The sequence below is a fragment of the Gossypium hirsutum genome, chromosome D05, assembly GCF_007990345.1.
Source record: "Gossypium hirsutum isolate 1008001.06 chromosome D05, Gossypium_hirsutum_v2.1, whole genome shotgun sequence".
In the NCBI taxonomy this organism is placed as follows: domain Eukaryota; kingdom Viridiplantae; phylum Streptophyta; class Magnoliopsida; order Malvales; family Malvaceae; genus Gossypium; species Gossypium hirsutum.
The window spans coordinates 65,371,448-65,393,552 of NC_053441.1; the positions used below are offsets into that span (position 1 = coordinate 65,371,448).

General features: G+C 35.0%; 1 protein-coding gene and 1 long non-coding RNA gene across 2 annotated transcripts; both read right to left on the reverse strand.

Moving 5' to 3' along the window:
- Positions 1-6,811: 6,811 nt before the first annotated feature.
- Positions 6,812-7,321, reverse strand: LOC107902178 (receptor-like protein Cf-9). The gene has a single exon (XM_016828400.2). The coding sequence runs from the start codon at positions 7,319-7,321 to the stop codon at positions 6,812-6,814; it is 510 nt and encodes a 169-aa protein (XP_016683889.2).
- A 3,404-nt stretch (positions 7,322-10,725) lies between these two features.
- On the reverse strand, positions 10,726-11,667 carry LOC121217018 (uncharacterized). The gene is made up of 2 exons (XR_005913216.1): positions 11,270-11,667; positions 10,726-10,988 (listed from the first exon to the last, which is right to left on the reverse strand). It is a non-coding gene; the product is annotated as an uncharacterized lncRNA (long non-coding RNA).
- Positions 11,668-22,105: the final 10,438 nt, after the last annotated feature.

Sequence of the window (22,105 nt, forward strand, 5' to 3'; positions counted from 1 at the left end):
AGTCCTCTCCACTTTGCCTGAGAAATATGAAGCAAAGATATCCTCCCTAGAGGACTCAAGAGACCTTGCTAGCATCTCTTTGACTGAGTTAATCAACACCTTCTATGCTCAGGAACAAAGGAGAGCTAGTAGAGCTGAAGATCACCAAGAAGGTGCATTTCAAGCCAAGGCCAGAGAAGCCTCGAGCACCAATGCTCAAAGAGGCAAAAAGCCTTGGAAAAGCAGGCCTAAGCCTGATGCTGCAAGGAGCAATGACCAGCCCTGCAGATATTGCAAGAAGCTAGGCCATCTAGAAGACAGATGTTGGTTCAGGCCAGATGCAGTATGCCAGCACTGCAAGAAGAAGGGCCATGTTGAAAGGGTTTGCAAAAATAGAACCAAGCCAAGGCAGAGCCAATTTCAACAACCAAAGGTTGAAGCTCGAGTAGCTGAGGAAAGTAGTGACCAAGAGGAGCAGGTCTTTGCTGTTTCTTGCTTGACTGCTGAGAAGAAATTTTCAAAAGGTTGGCTATTGGACAGTGGTTGCACTAACCACATGTCACCAGATGCCTCCTTGTTTAAAACCTTGGATAGAAGTTGCAAAACCAAGGTCAAGGTTGGAAATGGACAGTTTATAAAGGCTGAAGGAAGAGGAGAGGTGCTGATATGTACTCCTACAGGTAACAAGGTCATACCAAATGTGCTTTTGGTACCCGAGATTGACAGAAACCTTCTCAGCATAGCTCAATTGCTTGAGAAAGGTTATTCTGTTGTATTCAAGGATAAACAGTGCCACATTGCAGATCCAAGTGGATCAAGCCTTATGACAGTCACAATGACTGATAATTGTTTTGAGATTCATTGGTCAAATGACTCAAAGACAGCATATACAGCCTCTATAGATGACTCTAAACTCTGGCATAGAAGACTTGGACATGCCAACTTCAGGTCAATGGGTCGAATGGCCAGTGAGGGCTTGGCTGAGAACTTCACCAACTCAGTGGAGTATGATGCTGTGTGTGAAGTCTGCCAGATTGGGAAACAGGCAAGATTGCCATTTTCTACAAATGCAGCATGGAGAGCTACTGAAAGACTGCAGCTGGTGCACTCTGATGTATGTGGCCCGATGAGGACTGAATCACTCAGCAAAAACAGGTATTTTATCCTCTTCATTGATGATTTTACAAGGTTTTGCTGGATTTTCTTCTTAAAACACAAGTCTGAGGTAGCTCAAGTGTTTTTGAAGTTTAAAACTACTGTAGAGACAGAAACAGGTTGCAAGCTGAAATCGATAAGGTCAGACAATGGCACTGAGTACACTTCAGCTCAGTTTCAAGCCATTTGCAATGATGCTGGTATCAAACACCAGCTTACAAATGTCTACACACCTCAGCAGAATGGGGTATCAGAAAGAAAGAACAGAAGCTTGATGGATATGGCCAGGTGCCTTCTGTTTGAGAAGAAACTGCCCAAGACCATGTGGGCTGAGGCAGTAAACACTGCTGTCTACCTTCAAAATAGGCTTCCTACTAAAGCTCTTGCATCCAAAACACCTTTCGAGGCTTGGTCTGGTTTCAAGCCTTCCTTGGCACATCTGAAGGTGTTTGGTTGCCTGTGTTATGTACAAATACCAGCAGCAAAGAGAGATAAGCTCTCTGAAAGGGCTCAACCAGGTGTTCTAGTAGGCTATAGTTCAGTTAAAAAGGGCTACAGGGTGCTGGATCCTTTGACAAACAAAGTCCAAGTGAGCAGAGATGTCATCTTTAATGAGAAGGCTTGCTGGAATTGGGAGAAGAGTAAACCAGAAGCTGCTTCAGAAGACCTGGTGCCTAATCAAGCTGAACTCGAGCACCTTGGTCCTGAAATGGATGTTGATGATGTGCCTGTGAGAGGCACAAGGCCCCTAGATGAAATTTATGAAAGAGCACAAGTTGCTATAGCAGAACCAAGTAGTTTTGAAGAAGCTGAAGCAGATGAAGGTTGGAAACAGGCTATGGTTGATGAAATCAACATGATTGTGAAGAATCAGACATGGGAGTTGGTTGAAAAGCCTGCCAACAGAAAGACCATTGGTGTAAAATGGGTCTATCGAGTGAAGCACAATGCGGATGGAAGTTTAAACAAGCTAAAGGCCAGGCTAGTTGTAAAGGGCTTCAGTCAAAGGTATGGTCTGGACTACATGGAAACATTTGCTCCAGTAGCCAGACTCGATACAATCAGATTACTGATTGCAGTTGCTGCTCAGAACCAGTGGACAATCCACCAAATGGATGTCAAGTCTGCATTCCTCAATGGATTCTTAGAAGAGGAGATATATATCAAGCAACCCTCAGGTTTTATAATGCCTGGTAAGGAACATTTGGTGTATAGGCTAAGAAAGGCCTTGTATGGCCTAAAACAGGCCCCTCGAGCCTGGTATGCTCGAATTGATTCATACCTGATCAGCTTAGGATTCGAAAGAAGTCCTAGTGAACCAACTCTTTATGTTAAGAAGGATCAAGCAGAAACACAGCTTATTGTGTCTCTTTATGTGGATGATCTCCTTGTAACAAGAGGAGACAAGACTATGTTAGAAGATTTCAAAGGAAAAATGAAGGAGATGTTCGAGATGTCAGATTTGGGGTTGATGACTTATTTCCTTGGAATAGAGATACAACAAGTTGATCAAGGAATCTTTTTAGGACAAAAGACATTTGCTTTGAAAGTTTTATCCAAGTTTTCAATGCAAAATTGCAAGCCAACATGCACACCTATGGCAGTTGGCATAAAATTGTCGAGCCAAGAAGAACATGAGCCTGTCAATGAATCATTTTATAGAAGCCTTGTTGGTTGTTTGCTGTATTTAACAGCAACAAGACCTGACATTCTGTTTGCTGTGAGCATGCTATCAAGGTTCATGCACTGCTGTAACCAGCAACATTACAAGGCTGGCAAAAGGGTACTAAGATACATCAAAGGTACCTTAAACCATGGAATACAGTTTAGAAGGGCTGGAGAGTTGAAACTGATTGGCTACACTGATAGCGATTGGGCTGGTTCAAAGGATGACATGAAGAGCACTTCTGGCTATGCTTTTACACTTGGCTCAGCTATGATTTGTTGGAGCTCAAGAAAACAAACAATGGTGGCTCAGTCGACAGCAGAAGCAGAGTATGTAGCAGCTGCCAATGCTGTTAATCAAGCTATGTGGCTGAGAAAAATTTTGAGCGATTTGAATCTACAGCAGAAGGAAGCAACTGTGATACATTGTGACAACAAGTCAGCAGTTGCTATTGCTAAAAATCCTGTCTTCCATGGCAGGACAAAACATTTTCACATTAAACTCCATGTGATAAGAGAAATGGAACAAGCTTGAGAGATCGAGCTAATTCATTGCAGCTCAGAAGGTCAGATCGCCGATATCTTCACAAAATCACTTGGTACATCGAGATTTCTAAACCTAAGGAAGCAACTAGGAGTCTGCTGCATAGAAGCTGAGGAGGAGTGTTGAAGTCAACCCCCATGCAGCAGCCGAGGTGACCATGCAAGGTGGCCAAGCAGGGATCGTGCTTTAACAGCAAACTGAAACTGCATTGTTTCATTTGGTTACTCAAATGAACATTTTGTATTTTAGTTTGTTTTGAACTAAGTTGGTAACTGTATTTTGATGTAATTAGGTGCTGAATGACAAGTTTAGGTAGAAGTTTATGTTTTCAATCAAGTTTACCAAGTTACTAGGCAATTTAGTGGTGTTAGGTATGTTATTAGGTGGCAACTTGTTTGTTTTGCTGTTGTTATCTCATATATGTATTGGTATTATGCCTTGTAAAAAGGTGTTAATGAAAATTCAGCTCATTTTCATTCAATTTTATCTCTTTCTTTTCTGTTCTCCATTGCAAAATTTCTTTCTTCTTCTTCAATAGCTTATTCAGCAAGGCTCGACACTTGCTGTGCAAGCAAGCTGAAACCATCTTGCTATTGCCTCTTACACCAACAGTTCCATTGAGTAAATTGTCAGATAAGTCTAAAGATATTAGATTAGGAAAAGCGGTTACCTCATCTGGAATGGAACCTTCTAAAGAATTTTTAGATATTGCCAAGTATTCCAGCTGCGTTAGGTTTAGAATTGACAATGGAATTTGTCCACTCAATTTGTTCCATCCCAAGTGTAAATGAGTGAGTTGCAAGAGGTTCCCTAATGAACTTGGAATTTGTCCACTCCATTGGTTCTGCGACAAGTCTAAATGAGTGAGTTGCAAGAGGTTCCCCAATGAACTTGGAATTTGTCCACTCAATTGGTTCTACGACAAGTCTAAATCAATGTTTGATTTTGAGCCATCTTTTTCAAGCACATTTGGAGGTGCTGGCTCAATGATGTTGCAACCTTTAGAGACCGGAAATCCACATAGTCCCTTGTTTCCTTCATATGAATCATTTCCAAATGTGTTGAACTGTTTGCCTTGAGGAATCTGACCATGGAGTTGATTTTCAGAAACATTGAAGGACGAAAGAAATGGCAGATCTGCCAATCTATTTGGAATCGTCCCAGACAACCTGTTTGAAGATAGGTCCAACCATTCAAGCCTTGTCAAATTCCCTATTAAGGTGGGGATACCACCATTAAGGTTATTATGAGAAAGGTTGAGCCCTTTCAGTAAGTTGAGCTTCCCAAAAACCTCTAGAATACCCCCTTCAAACTGATTGTTTGATAGATCAATGATCATCCACATGGTGAAAATTTTCACCAATTCCACATATTGCCCTTTCATAACAATTCCAATGGAATAGGTATAGAAGCCACCACCTTGAGGATCATTCACACCCATGTACGACACTGTACTACCAATCTTCTCTAGATTTATGATAGCCTTGAAGCTGTTGATGTATCTCACTGGTAGGGGTCCAGAAAAATAATTGCTTGAGAGGTCAAAAATTTGGATTTTAGAGAAAAAAGGGCTAGACTTGGAACTATTGACACGCAAGGAACCATGCATATGATTTGACTTCAATACAAGAACTTGTAGCTGTGGAAGACTTCCCAACCAATGAGGAAATGTATCATTGATCTTGTTGTTACCAAGATCTAGCACTTCCAAACCTCTACAATTAAGGATGGATGGTGTCAAAGGCCCTTCTAACAGATTTCCATTTAAGTTGAAATTAGTCAATCGGCATCCCTTTGCAAATTTTGGAGGAATCGTCCCATAGAACTTATTCTTCTTCAGATTCAAGAATCGAAGACTGTTGCTCAAATTTCCAAAACATTGCGGAATTGTTCCACTCAAGTAATTGTGGGACAAATCAAGAATTTGAAGAGAACTGGTATTGCATATTAAAGAAGAGACCTCACCATTGAAACTGTTATTTGAGATCAAAAAGACATTGATGGTCGAAGCTGGAGTCGGAAGATTTCCACTGATCAAATTGGAGCTTAAGTCAAGAAATTCAATATTCTTCCATGGGAAGTGCTCAACTTCTGTCAAAGAGTTGTGAGATACGTTTAAGTAAGTCAAAGAGTCATTCCCCACCTCTTGCATCCACTGTGGAATCTTGCCTTCAATTTTGTTGCAAGAGAGGTCTAAGCTATCCAAACTTTTAAGCCCTTTTAAAAACTGGGGGAATTCACTAAGATTGCAAGATGACAAATATAAGTATCTAAGATTAACCATAGAAGTAGTATTAAATGTTAAGGATAGGCTGTTATATGAAAGGTCGAGAACTTTTAGATTTGGAAGGCTTGAGAACATGCGAAACTCTATGACACCACTAAGATTATTTGAGGATAAGCTGAGTTGGGTAAGATTGAGAAGTTGGAATATTGAAGATGGAAGAGGACCTTGGAGTTTAGTATTCTCTAACAGTATATATTTTAGTGATTTGGATTGGAATTCTTTGATATGCCCACTGAATTGATTTTGAGAGAGATCTATCTCCCATAAGGAGGGAGCAGTATATAACCATGACGGAAGTGTTCCATTGAGTAAATTGTTATCTAAGTATAAATATATTAGATTAGGAAAAGCAGTTACCTCATCTGGAATGGAACCTTCTAAAGAATTTTTAATTATTCCCAAGTATTCCAGCTGCGTTAGGTTTAGAATTGACGATGGAATTTGTCCACTCAATTTGTTCCCTCCCAAGTCTAAATGAGTGAGTTGCAAGAGGTTCCCCAATGATTTTGGAATTTGTCCACTCAATTGGTTCCACAACAAGCTTAAATGAGTGAGTTGCAAGAGGTTCCCCAATGATCTTGGAATTTGTCCACTCAATTGGTTCCACGACAAGTCTAAATGAGTGAGTTGCAAGAGGTTCCCCAGTGATCTTGGAACCATTCCTGATAAGTTAGACTTGTAGAGATCTAAAAACTTCAAGGACACAAGATTCCCCATCGAATCAGACAATCCTCCAAAAAAATTTGCTTCTCTAATAATCAAGTACTCCAAAGATGATAAATTCGTGATTGAGACAGACAATCCTTGAAAGAAAGAATTTCCTGATAGATCTAAGTACTTTAAGGCCTGTAGATTATCAACTGAATCAATGGATTCTGTAGAGAAGGACACCCACGACAGATCCAAATGTTCAAGATTGCTGCTCTGATTGAACTTCAAAGGATCGAGATTGAGGTTTTGGTTGCGCCTCAAGTTGAAGAGATTGTGGTTTGGCAAATCAAAAATGCTTTTTGGGAATTTTCCTTGCAAATCACAATAAGCAAGACTGAGAGACCTTAGAGAAGAGGATAGATTCATGAAGACATGAGCATTAACAGAAGACATGTTGACTCCATCCAAAAATAGATGTCTGACCTCGGTTAGGTTGTGAACAAGTCCCTCCAGAGCATGTTTTTCAATTGTTAATTGCGCATAGTCATAAATCCAAGAGGAGAGATCAAGTGAAACCAATTTGACAGGTGGGAGACTTGGGATGGGACTTCTTCTGCAAACCTTGCATCAGAAAGGTTGAGGTAGAATAGGCTTGTAAACCGACCGAACTCCGATGGAATTTTGGAATGATTAAAATCATTGTAGGCAAGGTTGAGTTTTTGAAGGTGAGGAAGAAGGAAGAGAGTGGTATTGGAAGGAAAGTTGCCAGATAGCCAACTGCAGCTCAAGTCAAGGGCAATAACATGAGCATTTAGGTGGTCACAAGTGACCCCATCCCATGAGCAGCAATCTGTACCCTCCTTCCATGAATTTGTCTTGGGATAAGATTTAAAGCCGCAAAACAAAGACGCTTGCTCTGTTATGGAAAAAGAGTTCTTGAACTGGATTAGAGAAGAGCAGGAGTGAGATCCTGAAGAAGAAAAAGAAGCATAAAGATGGGAAAAGAAGAGGAACAGGCAGAGAAAGAGATAGGGGGCCATGTTATGTTTGTAGAGGGAGAAGAAAGATAGGAATGGTATTTATAGGCAACAAATAATACCACAACATTGGTGTTACAGTCTTTTTTTTCTTTTACATTGAAAAGCTATGGATATTATATTTTCAAAATTTTTGTATTTTTCTCAATCATCAACAATCACTTAGGTAAGTTTAGATGAGCGGTGCGTTTACCTGCAGTTAGTGTAAAAATAACAGTGGTGGTGAGATTAAATAATGTAGCGAAACTGTAGCTTGAGACAAAAAGTAAGTTAAACACACCGCACCCAATCGCCCATCCAAACTCATCCTTAGTCTTCTTTTTACCATATATTTTTCATTCTTAAAATTGGATATTAGATTTTCAAAATATTTGTACTTTTCACAATCATCAGCAAAATATTGTATTTCATTTTAACTCTCTAAATAACTAAAAAAATTAAGATTGATGAGATTACAAAGTAGATTAACTTAGTCTTTTTTCTTATAACACGTAAAGAATGTATGTATTTATTCACTTGCAGGTCAACCAAAGCTAATTAATGTGGAAATTCTTTTTCGCACGAAAGAACAAAATTGTGCTCTATTCACTACGTTTGAGGAAGAAGATTGTTGGAAATTTAATCCACCGATTCCATAAAAACGTGTATACCTATATATATATATAACCTCATAATTTAAATCTAAAATCTTATTTGTTATATAAATTCTGAAAAATTTATTTGGGAATAGTTATTTTTCATTTGTTAATTATTTCTTTTTTAATCAAGTAAAAAATTAAAACTAAAAAGACATAATGATTTATTTGGCATTTTTTAACTTTACAAATAAAAAGTCATTTTAACTTTTCATTTTTTTATCTCTTTTAGCCTTGAAACTTATGTGGTTCGTTAAATCACCCATTGATGACATATTAACCTTTGAGTTAAACTCAAATTGCTCTTTCCTTGTTATAAATTAAGAGTATAACTAATTTTGATAAGAGTGGTTACTTTTCATTAACTCGGTTGAAAGGACCATAACACGTAAACTTTGGTTTATTGCAGAATTCACATGCAATGCGGGACATTTACATATCCAGAATTCAACACATATATGGGAATTTTTGTATTTCCACAATCATCATGTTGTTCGTGATCAACAATTACTTCCTTTTTACCATATATTTTTCATTCATAAAATTGATTACTTTTTTTTTACCAAAGAAGTAATATAATTAACATTCTTGAGATTACAAAGTCTTCTTCCTTATAACACATCAAGTTTGGCCCCAAATAATTTTCCACACAAAAGAATAAGACTACGACTAAGACCACCAATTGTCTATTGACTTCACACTTGCTGTTGCTTCCTCCTATCTCTCTCACCCAAACTTAATTTGCAAGCAATGTGGAAATTTTGGACATTTGGGCCACAATGTACATACTTCCACACCATTTGCAGTATTGACTACGTTTACTTGAGGGAAAACAAAGACATGAACGCTGGAAATTTTAACTCCTTTGTACCGTCAATGAAGCTACGTACCTAAAAGCCATTTAGGATATAAATTCCTGTAATTGGATTAATCTCATCGTTGCTGCAATCTTTTGACACTGTAATGGAATCTTAAATATGTTACTCTGCAGTGCTATTGTACATATTACTCTTAAAATTGTCGATACATATATAGGTTTGGCACAAAATTAAGAATACACAGGCAGGATGAATTATTCCATGTTTGAACATCAGGAACATAAATGCATATGGCAAAAGGGCTCAAACCATACCATATGCAACTCAAACTTGAATAATTGAATCTTTGGTAATTCTACATGTATTTTTTTAATGGTGAGCAGTATAATGTTTACTAAAAATTGAAATTCAAGAAAGAAGACATACATAGTTGCACCATACAAGATGTTACACTCGAACTAAACCCTTACAATAGTACAAAATGCAACTCAAACTTGAATGATTGAATCTTTTGTAATTCTACATGCATTTTTTTATTATGGTGAGCAGTATAATGTTTACTAAAAATTGAAATTCAAGAAAGAAGACATACATAGTTGCACCATACAAGATGTTACACTCGAACTAAACCCTTACAAATAGTACAAAATGCAGTGAAATACAGAGGAATTGGTACAATATCATAAAGACAGACACATACCAATGCAACTTTTCACCATAGGAAAAACTTTCTGACAGACTACTAAACAAGAAATTATGAAGAAACAGCAGAAAGGATTTAACTTCATTTGCACCAACTAGATCCTTCTTCATCCATTGATGCGATTGCTATATTTTGGTTTTCTTCTTCGCCTCTCCTCATGTTGGTCTTCAACCAAATTCACAAACCTTTTCGCCTTACTGGTTTGCAAAACAACACATCCCATAGCCATTCCAAACACTATCCCGCATACATAACCTATCAACACCACTTTCCAACCAAAAGCAATGTATGGAGTATTGATACCCGGGCCGAAGTATCGATACCAAATCTTTTTTACCATATATTTTTCATTCACAAAATTGGATACATTTTTTTACTAAAATTTAGTATTTTATTTGAACTCCCTAAACAACTGAGAAAATTAAGATTGATGAGATTACAAATTAGATTGACTTAGTCTTCTTCCTTATAATACGTAAAGCATGTGAGTGTCTATTTACTTAGTATGTATGGCTGTCAAGCAATGTAGAAATTTGCACACAAAAGAACAAATTTGTGGACTACTTAAAATTCAAAGCATGTGTGGCCAATATTCATTTATTTTATTGCATAAAATTCAAGGCATGTGTGTTGAATAATTTTATCCAAGAAGCATATTTTCCACAAAACTTTAATCGGTTGGCATTAAATATGTCATTTTCTATTAACTGCAAGAAAACTATCCGGTAAACTACATCTTCTTTTAGATAAAATTTTGTAAAAAAAATTTGACATTATCACTTATATATGGTCCTTCAATTTTATTTTTTTTTAAAAAAGTCATTTTAACTCCCCATTTAATTTTTTGCCTCTTTGAGCTTTTAAATTTATGTTATTTATCAAATCATCCTAGAATAGATAAAAAAGTTAACATTTGTTAACTTTATTGACGGAACATACATATCGATATCATATAAACAATTAATCGATTTTTAAATTTTAAAAATTTTTAAAATAAAACATGTATTAAAATTTTCTAAGAAATGAGAAACTTTGGAAGCATTGCAAAAGAATGTCCAATAATTCCAAACAAATTAACGCAACATTTTAGTTATCACTTATATGGTCCTTCAATTTTATTTTAAAAAAAATCATTTTAACTCTCCATTTAATTTTTCGCTTCTTTAAACTTTTAATTTACGTTATTTATCAAATCATCCAAACAAATTAACGCTGTAATAACCCATTTTGCCCGGCCCATAATTAACCAAATTAAAATTTTAATAACAGTCCAGTTTTATTACTACAAACCCAATAAGTAGCGGGCCCAAAACCCAAATGCACTACCTAATTACAAACCCAACTAAACCCTAACCCAATACAAACCCCAAAAGCGCAGCTTGCAGCCCACAACACTAAAAACAATAGAAACCCTAGCAACAGTTTCAGCCGCCGCAACAGTGGCCCAAGCGCTGCAGACTGCCCTACGCGCGTGTCGAGCCTCCGCGCGCGTGCGCCTCCAAGCTGGCATGTACCTGCAACGAACAATAAACAGCAAGCAACAAGAGAAGCAAAATAACAGATTGACAGCTAAAAAATAATTAGTTTTTTGTATTTTTTTCTTTTTATCATTTTTCGGTTATATAAAGCCATTTGGGATACTGTAAAAGGGATTACGCATTCGAAAGAAAAAAAAGAATCAAATAGCAGCATATTTTTAAGGTGATTTCCGATTTCTACTTCTTTTTTTTCTTTTTCCTTGGATTTGTTTTTATTTGTTGATTAAAAGATTAAAAAAAAAAAGGGAAGTTCTCACCTACATATTGCGCCGCCAGGAGCCTTCATCCCTTCTGATTCAAATCAAAATGGGGTGGGCAATGGTCGAATCAAAAGCGGCGCACAGAGTAGATTTTGGGGTTGGTTAGATTTTTTTTAGAAATGGAGTGTCTGCTAATGTTTAGGGTTTATGTTGACTTATATATGGTGTATGAAACGACGACGTTAATGCCATTTCAGTTGTTTCAAAACGGCGTCGTATAGGGCCGAGATCCGTGCGGTGACCCGACCCTGGGAGGATCCGCGTGTTTTCACTTTGGTGGGATATTTGTGCGCTAGGTTCTCCACCTTTGCACTTTGTTTTAATTCAGTTTCTTTTGATACTTCAAATTGGGCTACATAATTTCTTGCTGACTTCATTTTTAGTCCATTTGCAGCGCTGCATTTTCGTGGGCAAGGAATATTTCCTATTTTAGTCCCCCATGTTATTCGCGCTTTGTAATTTAATCCTTTCCTTTTATTTATTTTAGATTTTCCCCTGAATTACTTCTTTAATGCCAATTTAGTTCTTTGTTTGTTATTATTGCTATAGAATTATTTAGTTTATTATTACTATTGGTATTACTATTATTAGTTTATATATTTACTTATTTTTATGTATGTACATTATTTTATTTTATTATATACTCTTATTTTATTTCTTTTTCTTATCTAATGCATTTGTATATATTTTTATGTTAATTCAATATTCTCTATACATTTTTAATGAGTTTATTTTTATAATAATTTTTTCTTAAAATGTTAATTTATATATACTTTTGTGCTTTAAAAATCAATAATATTTTTATATAATACTATTTTATATATAATTTGTATTAAGTTATTATTATTATTATACATATATATACCTAATATATCGTCGATTTCATATTTACGTATTTTTTTACTTATTTCATATATAATGTGTTAATTTGCTTGTTTCTTAGTTTTTTTATTCGCTTTTAAATATTAATGTTGAGATTTACGTGTGATGTAAGATTATTGCCCTCATGTGTATTGTATTGCTTATTTGTATTAATTGATTATTTGTATTCATTAGTATACATTTTGGTTTATGAATTATCATTTCGCGTTACATTATCATTCCATCATTTTTTAAAAAAGGGGATTACGTTTAATTTAAGCACTAAAATCGATTTATCCATAAGGTAACGCAATACTCGGCATTTGGGATCTTCGAGAAGATTGAGCCCTAACGTATTGGGTTCCAATTTTCCTCGTTGAATCTAAAAAATCGAGAATATTTTTTAATCAAAACACATAAATAAAAAGTTCATTCTCGGGAATTCGATACGTTGTGTCCTAACGTATTGGATATGACATGTTGTTTTCTCGAGATGATGATTTTTTCTAAAAAAATAATAAAGGCAATATTTAATGCTTGGAATTTTGAGAAATTGTGCCCTAACGTATTGGGCTTCGATTTTTCATCTGACTTAAACAATTGAATATCCTTTTTAAACTTCACTGCATGAGTTTAAAAAAAATCAAAAGACAAGCTCATTTTCGAGGATGCGAAACATCACATCCTAACTCATTGGATGTGACATTCTATCTCCCGAAATGAAGGGGGTCTTAGCATGCATTTTGATTTATACAAATTTTTTTTAATAAAAAGATCGTATTTTTAATCTTTTTGAGTTTTCGATATTCGGCATTTAAGACATTAATTAATCAACTAGGTACCAATTTTGGGCGTATCGAGAGTGCTAATCCTTCCTCGTGCGTAATCGGCTCCCGAACTTGCAAGAGGTTCTGCGAGAAGTCTAAATGAGTGAGTTGCAAGAGGTTCCCCAATGAACTTGGAATTTGTCCACTCAATTGGTTCTGCGACAAGTCTAAATGAGTGAGTTGCAAGAGGTTCCCCAATGATCTTGGAACCGGTCCTGATAAGTTGGACTCGGAGAGAACTAAAAACTTCAAGGACACAAGATTCCCCATCGAGTCAGGCAATTCTCCAAAAATATTTGCGCATGAAATTATCAATTGCTCCAAAGATGATAAATTTGTGATTGAGACAGACAATCCTTGAAAGAAAGAATTTCCTGATAGATTTAAGTACTTTAAGGCCTGTAGATTATCAACTGAATCAATGAATTCTGTAGAGAAGGACATGGACCACAGATATAATTGTTCAAGATTGCTGCTCCGATTGAACTTCAAAGGATCAAGATTGAGGTTTTGGTTGCCTCCCAAGTTGAGGAGATTGAGGTTTGGCAAATCAAAAATGTTTTTTTGGGAATTTTCCTTGCAAATCACATCCAACAAGACTGAGAGACCTTATAGAAGAGGATAGATTCATGAAGACATGAGCATTAACAGAAGACATGTCCATTCCATCCAAAAACAGCTGTTTGACCTCGGTTAGGTTGTGAACAAGTCCCTCCAGAGCATATTTGTCAATTGGAAATTGTTCCTCCATCCAAGAAAGATCAAGTGAAACCAATTTTGACAGGTGGGAGACTTAGGATGGGACTTCTCCTACAAACCCTGTATTGGAAAGGTTGAGGTAGAATAGGCTTCTAAATAGACCGAACTCGGATGGAATTTTGGAATGATTAAAATCATTGTAGGCAAGGTTGAGTTTTTGAAGGTGAGAAAGAAGGAAGAGAGTGGTATTGGAAGGGAAGTTGCCATATAGCCAACTGCAGCTCAAGTCAAGGGCAATAACATGAGCATTTAGGTGGTCACAAGTGACCCCGTCCCATGAGCAGCAATCTGTACCCTCCTTCCATGAATTTGTCTTGGGATAAGATTTAAGGCCGCAAAACAAAGAAGCTTGCTCTGTTATGGAAAAAGAGTTCTTGAACTGGATTAGTGAAGAGCAGGAGTGAGATCCTGAAGAAGAAAAAGAAGCATAAAGATGGGGAAAGAAGAGGAATAGGCAGAGAAAGAGATAGGGGGCCATGTTATATTTGTAGAGGAAGATGAAGGATATGAATGGTATTTATAGGCAACAAATAATACCACAACGTTGGTGTTACAGTCTTTTTTTCTTTTACATTGAAAAGCTATGGATATTAGATTTTCAAAATTTTTGTATTTTTCACAATCATCAACAACCACTAAGTCTTCTTTTTACCATATATTTTTCATTCTTAAAATTGGATGCTTTTCTTTTAGCAAAATATTATATTTCATTTGAACTCCCAAAATAACTAAAAAAATTAAGATTTATGAGATTACAAAGTAGATTGACTTTGTACCATAGATTCACTTGCCTGTCAACCAAAGCCAATTAATGTGGATATTCTTTTCCACACAAAAGAACAAAATTGTGCTCTATTCACTACGTTTGAGGAAGAAGACTGCTGGGAAGTTAATTCACCGATTCCGTAAAAACCTGTATACTTATATATATATATTTATAACCTCATAATTCAAATGTAAAATCTCATTTATTATAAATTCTGATAAATTTATTTGAGAATAATTATTTTTCATTCGTTAATTATTTCTCTTTTAATCGAGTAAAAAATTAAAACTAAAAAGACATAATGATTTTATTGGCATTTTTTAACTTTACAAACAAAAAGTCATTGTAGCTTTTTATTTATTGATTTATTTTGTCTCTTTAGCCTTGAAACTTATATGATTCGTTAAATCAGCCCAAAAAAATGATGAAAAAGACTAACAAAACTAGCACCTACATAGCTGATGTTGACCCTTAGTCGTTAATGGCAACACCTACATAGTTGTTAACAGATACCACACCAACACTGTTTGTTTACGTGACAATGCCACATGACCAATAATTGTTGACATGGTAGCGCCACGCCATCGCCCATTGATGACATATTAACCTTTGAGTTAAACTCAAATTACTCTTTCATTTGTTATAAATTAAAAGTATAACTAATTTTGATAAGAATTGGTCTATAACACGTAATTAGTCTATTGCAGAATTCACATGCAATGCTGGATATTTACATTATGCAGAATTCAACACATATATGGGAATTTTTGTATTTCCACAATCATCATGTTGTTAGTGATCAACAACTACTTCCTTTTTACCATATATTTTTCATTCATAAAATTGATTACTTTTTTTTACCAAAGAAGTAAAATAATTAACATTCATGAGATTACAAAGTCTTCTTCCTTATAACACGTCAAGTTTGGTCCCAAATAATTTTCCACACAAAAGAATATAGACTATCAATTGTCTATTGACTATACTTTTAACTCCACAAAAAGGGCTAAGACTATCAATTGTCTATTGACTACACTTTAACTTGACAAAAAAAGACTAAGACTAAGACTATCAATTGTCTATTGACTTCACACTTGCTGTTGCTTCCTCCTATCTCTCTCACCCAAACTTAATTTACAAGCAATGTGGAAATTTAAATACGAAGTGCTCTTCTTCTTCTCTAAACCCACAATTTTTTCTGTCAAATTTCAACTCAAGGTTTTACTTTCAGCTATAAATAAAACATATATTATGTTTATAATGATCTAAGAATTGTAGAGTCGACGTCGATCTACATGGAAAAGGAGAAAAAAAAAACAGGCAAAGAAAGTTAATATGAAGAGAGCATAAATCAATAAAGCAAATGAAAAACAAGCAAAATTAAAGTAAATGGGTATTTAATATTTTTTTTGTGAAAGTTCAAAGATTGATTATTTATGAGATTGGATGTGGAAAAATTAGTTGGAAATTTTTTTTTCTTGCACCAATTGATTTTTTATATAAATTTTTTATTTATTTTTAAGATTTTTAAATTTTGTTACAATTATTTTTATGAAAATTTGAAAATATAAAAATACTTTTTGAACTATAATTTAAGGATCAAATTAGCTATTAATCATTTGAATAAATAAAACATACACATGGATTAAGCAATGTTGGACATTTTCATAATGCCAAATTTCACTTCAGATTTAGTTACCATAATCATATTTAAACAAACAAAAATACAACAATCACACAAAATAGGCATAACTAGAAAACATGAGAACAATGAGAAAAGCTTGAAAACAATTACAATGGTAGCAAAGGAAATGTAAAAAAAAAAAAAAAAAAACCTTAGAAATCAGATTTTTAATGATGAAGGGAATTGATTTATATTAAAACCAAGGATTAAGCTGAAAATACAAAGAGTTAAAGGTACTAAACAAGCAAATAAATCCTAGCTACAGTGATAATTAACTTAACTAACTACTATTATTGGAACCAAGAAAAACTAAAAGAAAACATGAATTAAACCCTAGAGTTATGGAGAAGAAAACTAAAACTCTAAAAATAAAGAGAAAAATTGAAAACCATGAAATGTTAAGTGTGCCTTTTGTTCAGCCAATTTCTAGCAATTGCAGAAGAATGTGCAATAATTTCACACAAATTAACAACGATTTGCAGCATCCACTACATTCATATGAATTCCACAAAAATTAAGACTGCAAATTCTAACTTGTTTATAGCCTCAATGAAGCTACCTAAAAGATATGAATTCCACTGCAAATTTTGTAATGTTTGGAATGAATTGACTGTCATTTTCTGTTACTTGCCACAAAATTTTGTATTGCTCTAAATTCAAACAAGAAATGGGAGAAAAAACTACATGGAAAGAAATTTTGCTAATTCAATTTCCCAAGTCTTTACTCAAAGTTACCTTTAACGATCAATAGTTAAAGTTAATTGTTAAAAGGACTTTTTGATGGATTTTATATTTTTTTATGATCTTTATAAAATTTTACAATTTTTTATTTTTTGACTATTTTTCCAAAAAATTTTCTAATTTATAATAAATTATTAAATTTTAATAAAAATTTAATAATTTTTTCTAAAATTTATTTTTTATGATTTTTTTTCTAATTTTTAATAAGAGTAGGGACTTAATTGCTTTTTTGAAAAAAATTAAGGCCTTTTTGATGCATTATGAAAGTTCAAATACCCAATTGAGTGGGAAAATAGCAGGGGCTTAATTTCTTTTTTGAAAAAAATTAAGATCTTTTTGATGTATTATGAAAGTTCAAGTACCCCATTGAGTAGAAAAAAATAGGAGTTTAATTGCTTTTTTTGAAGAAGTTTGAGGTATTTTTGATACATTTTAAAAGTTTAAGTGCTCAATTGAGTGTAAAAAAAAGGAAAGACTTAATTTTTATTTTTATAAAAAATTTAAGAATTTTTTACGCCCTTAAACCAATAAAAAATATATTAAATTTGATTATAATTTCAATAATGATTTCAGTATATCTGTCCCCGTTAATTTTATGTTTAAAAATTCTACATCAGTGTTTTCAATTTCAAAATAGATTAGTTAGTTTGGCTCAAAAACCAAGACTACAGTATCTATTCACTCCACTTGGTCTTGCTTCCTATTACCGTCAACCAAACTTGATCGACTATAGCAGTAAGGAAATTTCAGTCATTTGCAGCATAATGTACCAGAATTCCACACCCACAAAATAATTTACAATATGGACTAACACTTCGTTTGTTTGACAAAAAATAATTTTGATTTCTGAAAAAGTTAATTTTTTTGTGTGTTTGAATAAATTGGGGTAAAATATTTTTTGGTGTTTGACAAATTTTGAAGAAAATATTTCATAAAAATTGTTTTCAATTAAAAAAACATATATTTGAAATCTTGTTATGTTTTCATTGTTTACTTGAGTTTATTTCATAAAGCTTATTTATATTTTAATTAATCATGTTTTAGTTTTAATTAATCTTAATTTACTTAATTAAGCTTAATTGTTACTTTCGAACATTAGAGAATATAAATTTAAGTTTAACTAAGTTGAAAGTGGTAAATATTTATTTTGAATACTATTTGGATGAATAAGTTGAAAAATAAAAACGCAATAAAGATATCTAAATTGCTCGAAAATAAGCTTTTAAGTGTTATGGAGAGCCTAATTTGGCATACCAATTTAAAGCAAATCATAAACATTATTTGCGGAACTTGTTAAAATTTTGGATTTCTTTATTAGTTTTCTTTCAATATTTTGTACGGCATATTTGTAGTAATATATTGCGCAGATCATAGACTAAATTGCTTTATTAGTGTTCTATTGTTAATCTTTTTATTATTATTAACACCACTTGCTTTTTACCATATAATTTTTATTCATGAAAATGAAGAGTTGATTTACCAAAAATTTGTATTTCATTTGAACTCCCTAAAGAAAGAAGAAGAATTGATGAGATAACAAAGTATATTGACTTGGTCTTGCTTCCTTTCTATCTATGAACATGGAAATTGGCATAATGCCAACTTATTTTCCACGCAGAAGAAGAAAATGGTGCTCTATTCACTCCCTTTAACTTGACAAAATACAGGACATGTGATCCACCAATTAATGTTTGGATTCAATTTCAATGTGGAAATTGACGTTTGACTATCTCCATCTCACTTTTTATTAATTAAGGAATATAAACTTACTATTTCAACATTTCATAAGCAAAAGCTAAAAAAATATTTGTTTATATATAGCTTACAAGACAAAAGTTAAAACAGCCTTCAGTTCATCTACATTCCACCTCAAATCTGCAAGCATCAAATATTAACCTTTGAACTCCATAATAACAACACCAATTTCTAAGATTGCAGAAGAATGTCCAATCATTCCACACAAATTAAGACTGGAGATTCTAACTTGTTTATACCCTCAATGAAGCTACCTAAAAGATATGAATTCCACTGCAAATTTTGTATTGTTTGCAATGAATTGACTGTCATTTTCTATTACTTGCCACAAAATTTGGTATTGCTCTAAATTCAAACAAGAAATAGGAGAAAAAACTACATGGAAAGAAATTTTGCTAATTCAATTTCCCAAGTCTTTACTCAAAGTTGGTTGTAAATTAAATTTAGAAAAAGAAAAGAAAACATGTCTTACGTTTATATTATAATTTCAATACTGGTCATAATAGTGTCATTCATATTATTAGTTTTCTTTCAATATTTTGTACGCTACATTTGTAGTAATATATTGTTTGCTTTATTAGTTTTCTATTGTTAATCTTGTTATTATTATTAACACCTATTAATCTTCTGTTTTCATTAGTTTTCCAGAATGGAAACAATCTTGAATTATTTCAGAGAAGCATGCACGTATTTAATACATGTAGGGAATAGTAACTGACTAACCTACTGTAACAGAAACTACCAACAACTCTAACTGTTAACTAACAGTAGTAACTACTATTACCCCTAACATGCCCCGTACACAACAATTTTCTATTTTCAACTAAGATTTTTCCCACTAGTACTAACCATACAGAGACGGTCGCGAAACTTAGAGAACATTCCTACTGACAGAGGCTTTGTTAGTATATCTGCAGTCTGGTCAGACGCAGATATATGCCCTACATGAAGTACTCCATCTGCAACCTTCTCTCTGACGAAGAGTAAGTCCATTTCGGCATGCTTAAACTTAGAGTGCATGACTGGATTTCCTGCAACTGCAACTGCTGCTGAGCTGTCACACCATACCACGGCCTTCGTTGGTACTGAGATACCCAACTCAGTTAGCAACGCCCGAATCCACACAACCTCGGCAGTGACAAGAGCCACACTCCTGTACTCAGCTTCTGCTGTTGATCTTGAAATAACTTGCTGCTTCCTGGAACTCCAAGATATTGGATTCCCTCCGAGAAACACACAAAAACCCGATGTTAACCTCCGATCATCCACATCTGAGCCCCAGCTGGCATCCGAATATCCCTCAAGTAAAAACCTTGAAGTTCGGGTGAATTTCAACCCATAGTCCAAAGTTCCTTGTAAATACCTTAAAATTCTCTTCACTACCTTAAAGTGCAGATCCAAAGGTTTGTGCATAAACTGGCACACCTTATCCACTGAATATGCTATGTCAGGCCTAGTGATGACAACGTATTGGACAGCACCAACAATACTTCTGTATTGACGTTCATCCTCAACAGGACTTCCTTCATAGGCTGACAATCGGCTCGTGGTGACCATAGGCGTTGGTAAACCATTAGCTTTATCCATAGAAGCTTTCTGAAGAAGATCAGCAACATACTTTTTCTGAGTAAGAAACACTCCTTGAGTAGTATAACTCACTTCTATGCCTAAGAAATAATGCAGCTTGCCTAGATCTTTCAGGGAAAACTTCTCATTTAGCTGAGTGACAAACTCGTTTATGAATACATCATCATTCCCTGTGATGATAATATCATCCACGTAAACTAACACATAGACCATCCTCGAACCCGACTGTAGAATGAACAAAGAACTGTCAGCTTTGGATGCTTTAAACTGCAAATCGACCAAAAACTCTCGCAACTTGTGAAACCACGCCCTTGGTGCCTGTTTGAGACCATACAGGGCCTTTCTAAGTCGACACACTAGCTGTTGACCATTGGCGCCTTGCTGTTCAAACCCCGGAGGCTGCAACATGTAGATCTCTTCTCGAAGGTCTCCATTCAAGAACGCATAAAGAATGTGTTTATCTATTCACTTGCCTGTCAACCAAAACTAATTATTGTGGAAATTGTTATAACTATAATCAGTTAACTAGTTAGTTAATAAACAAACTATTACGTCTGTTGTTAAAGTCAGTTAGTGCAGTTTAACCTTCCTGCTCTATAAATAAACAGCAACTTTGTACTGAAGTTTTCAAGAGTTTAATAAAAGATTAGTTCGTATCATATCTTAACATGGTATCAGAGGTTTATTACTTCTTGTAGTTTTTTTTTCTTCTTTTCTTATTTTTGTGTTTGATGGATCTGCCTTCCAGTCCTTCTGGTGTGCAATCCGCTGCTTATACAATGGTGTCTAATCTTGCTGATGGAATTGTTGATAGTCGTTTTTTTGCAACCAAGAAAATCAGCGTATTGCTTGATGATAATAACTATTTGCTATGGCGTCAGCAGATTCTTTTGGCGCTCAAAACCCATCGTCTACAGCATTTTCTTGACTTAAGCACGACTGCTCCGCCTCAACAGGTTATGGATCAAAGTGGGGTTCCTCAGGAGAATCCGGAGTTTGCCAGGTTTGAGCAACAAGACTGCGCTCTTGCCTCCTGGCTGTTATCTTCTGTAAGTCCGGGTGTATTGCCGCATCTTATTGGTATGGATTCCAGTGCTCAAATCTGGAATGCCATTGTTACTTTGTATGGTAGCAAGACAACATCTAGGTTGATGTCGTATAGGAGAGCCTTGCATGCACAAAGGAAAGGAGATCTCTCTATGAAAGATTTTCTTGTGAAAATCAAAACCTATTGTGATAGTCTTGCGAGCTGTGGGGAAATTATTAGTGATCATGAGCACATCACTGCCATTCTTAATGGCTTGCCACCTGAGTATGAGTCCGTCATCACGATTGTCACCTCCAGCCAGGTTCCGTATACGCTCCAAGGAGTTACAACCATTCTTCTTGATGCTGAGACACGACAACAAGTTATCGTATGTGAGGTTCCTAGTTCGGCAAATTTAGTATCTAGTCAGGTTCCGAATGTTGTGAATGAGAATGTATCCACACCAGATTATCGACCTTCTTCTAATAACAGAGGACGTGGGCGTGGTCGTTCGTATGGGTCAAGAGTGCAATGTCAGTTGTGTGGGAAGACCGGGCATCTTGTTGATCGGTGTTACCATCGCTTCGATGCGTCATATAAAAGTATAGGTTACAGACCTTCTTCAGCCCCTCAAGCAAATCTCAGTATGTTTGGAGCAGGTTATCCGACTCCATCTTGGGTCGGCCCTACACCTGCAGTGAATCCGAATGTTTCCCCAGGTTGGTGTTGTCCACCTACTCAAATTTCTAACTGGTCTAATCCATTTCTTCCTGCCTCTCCACAGCATGGTAACGTGTCTCAGGTCTCTGCATCCACTCCAATTCTA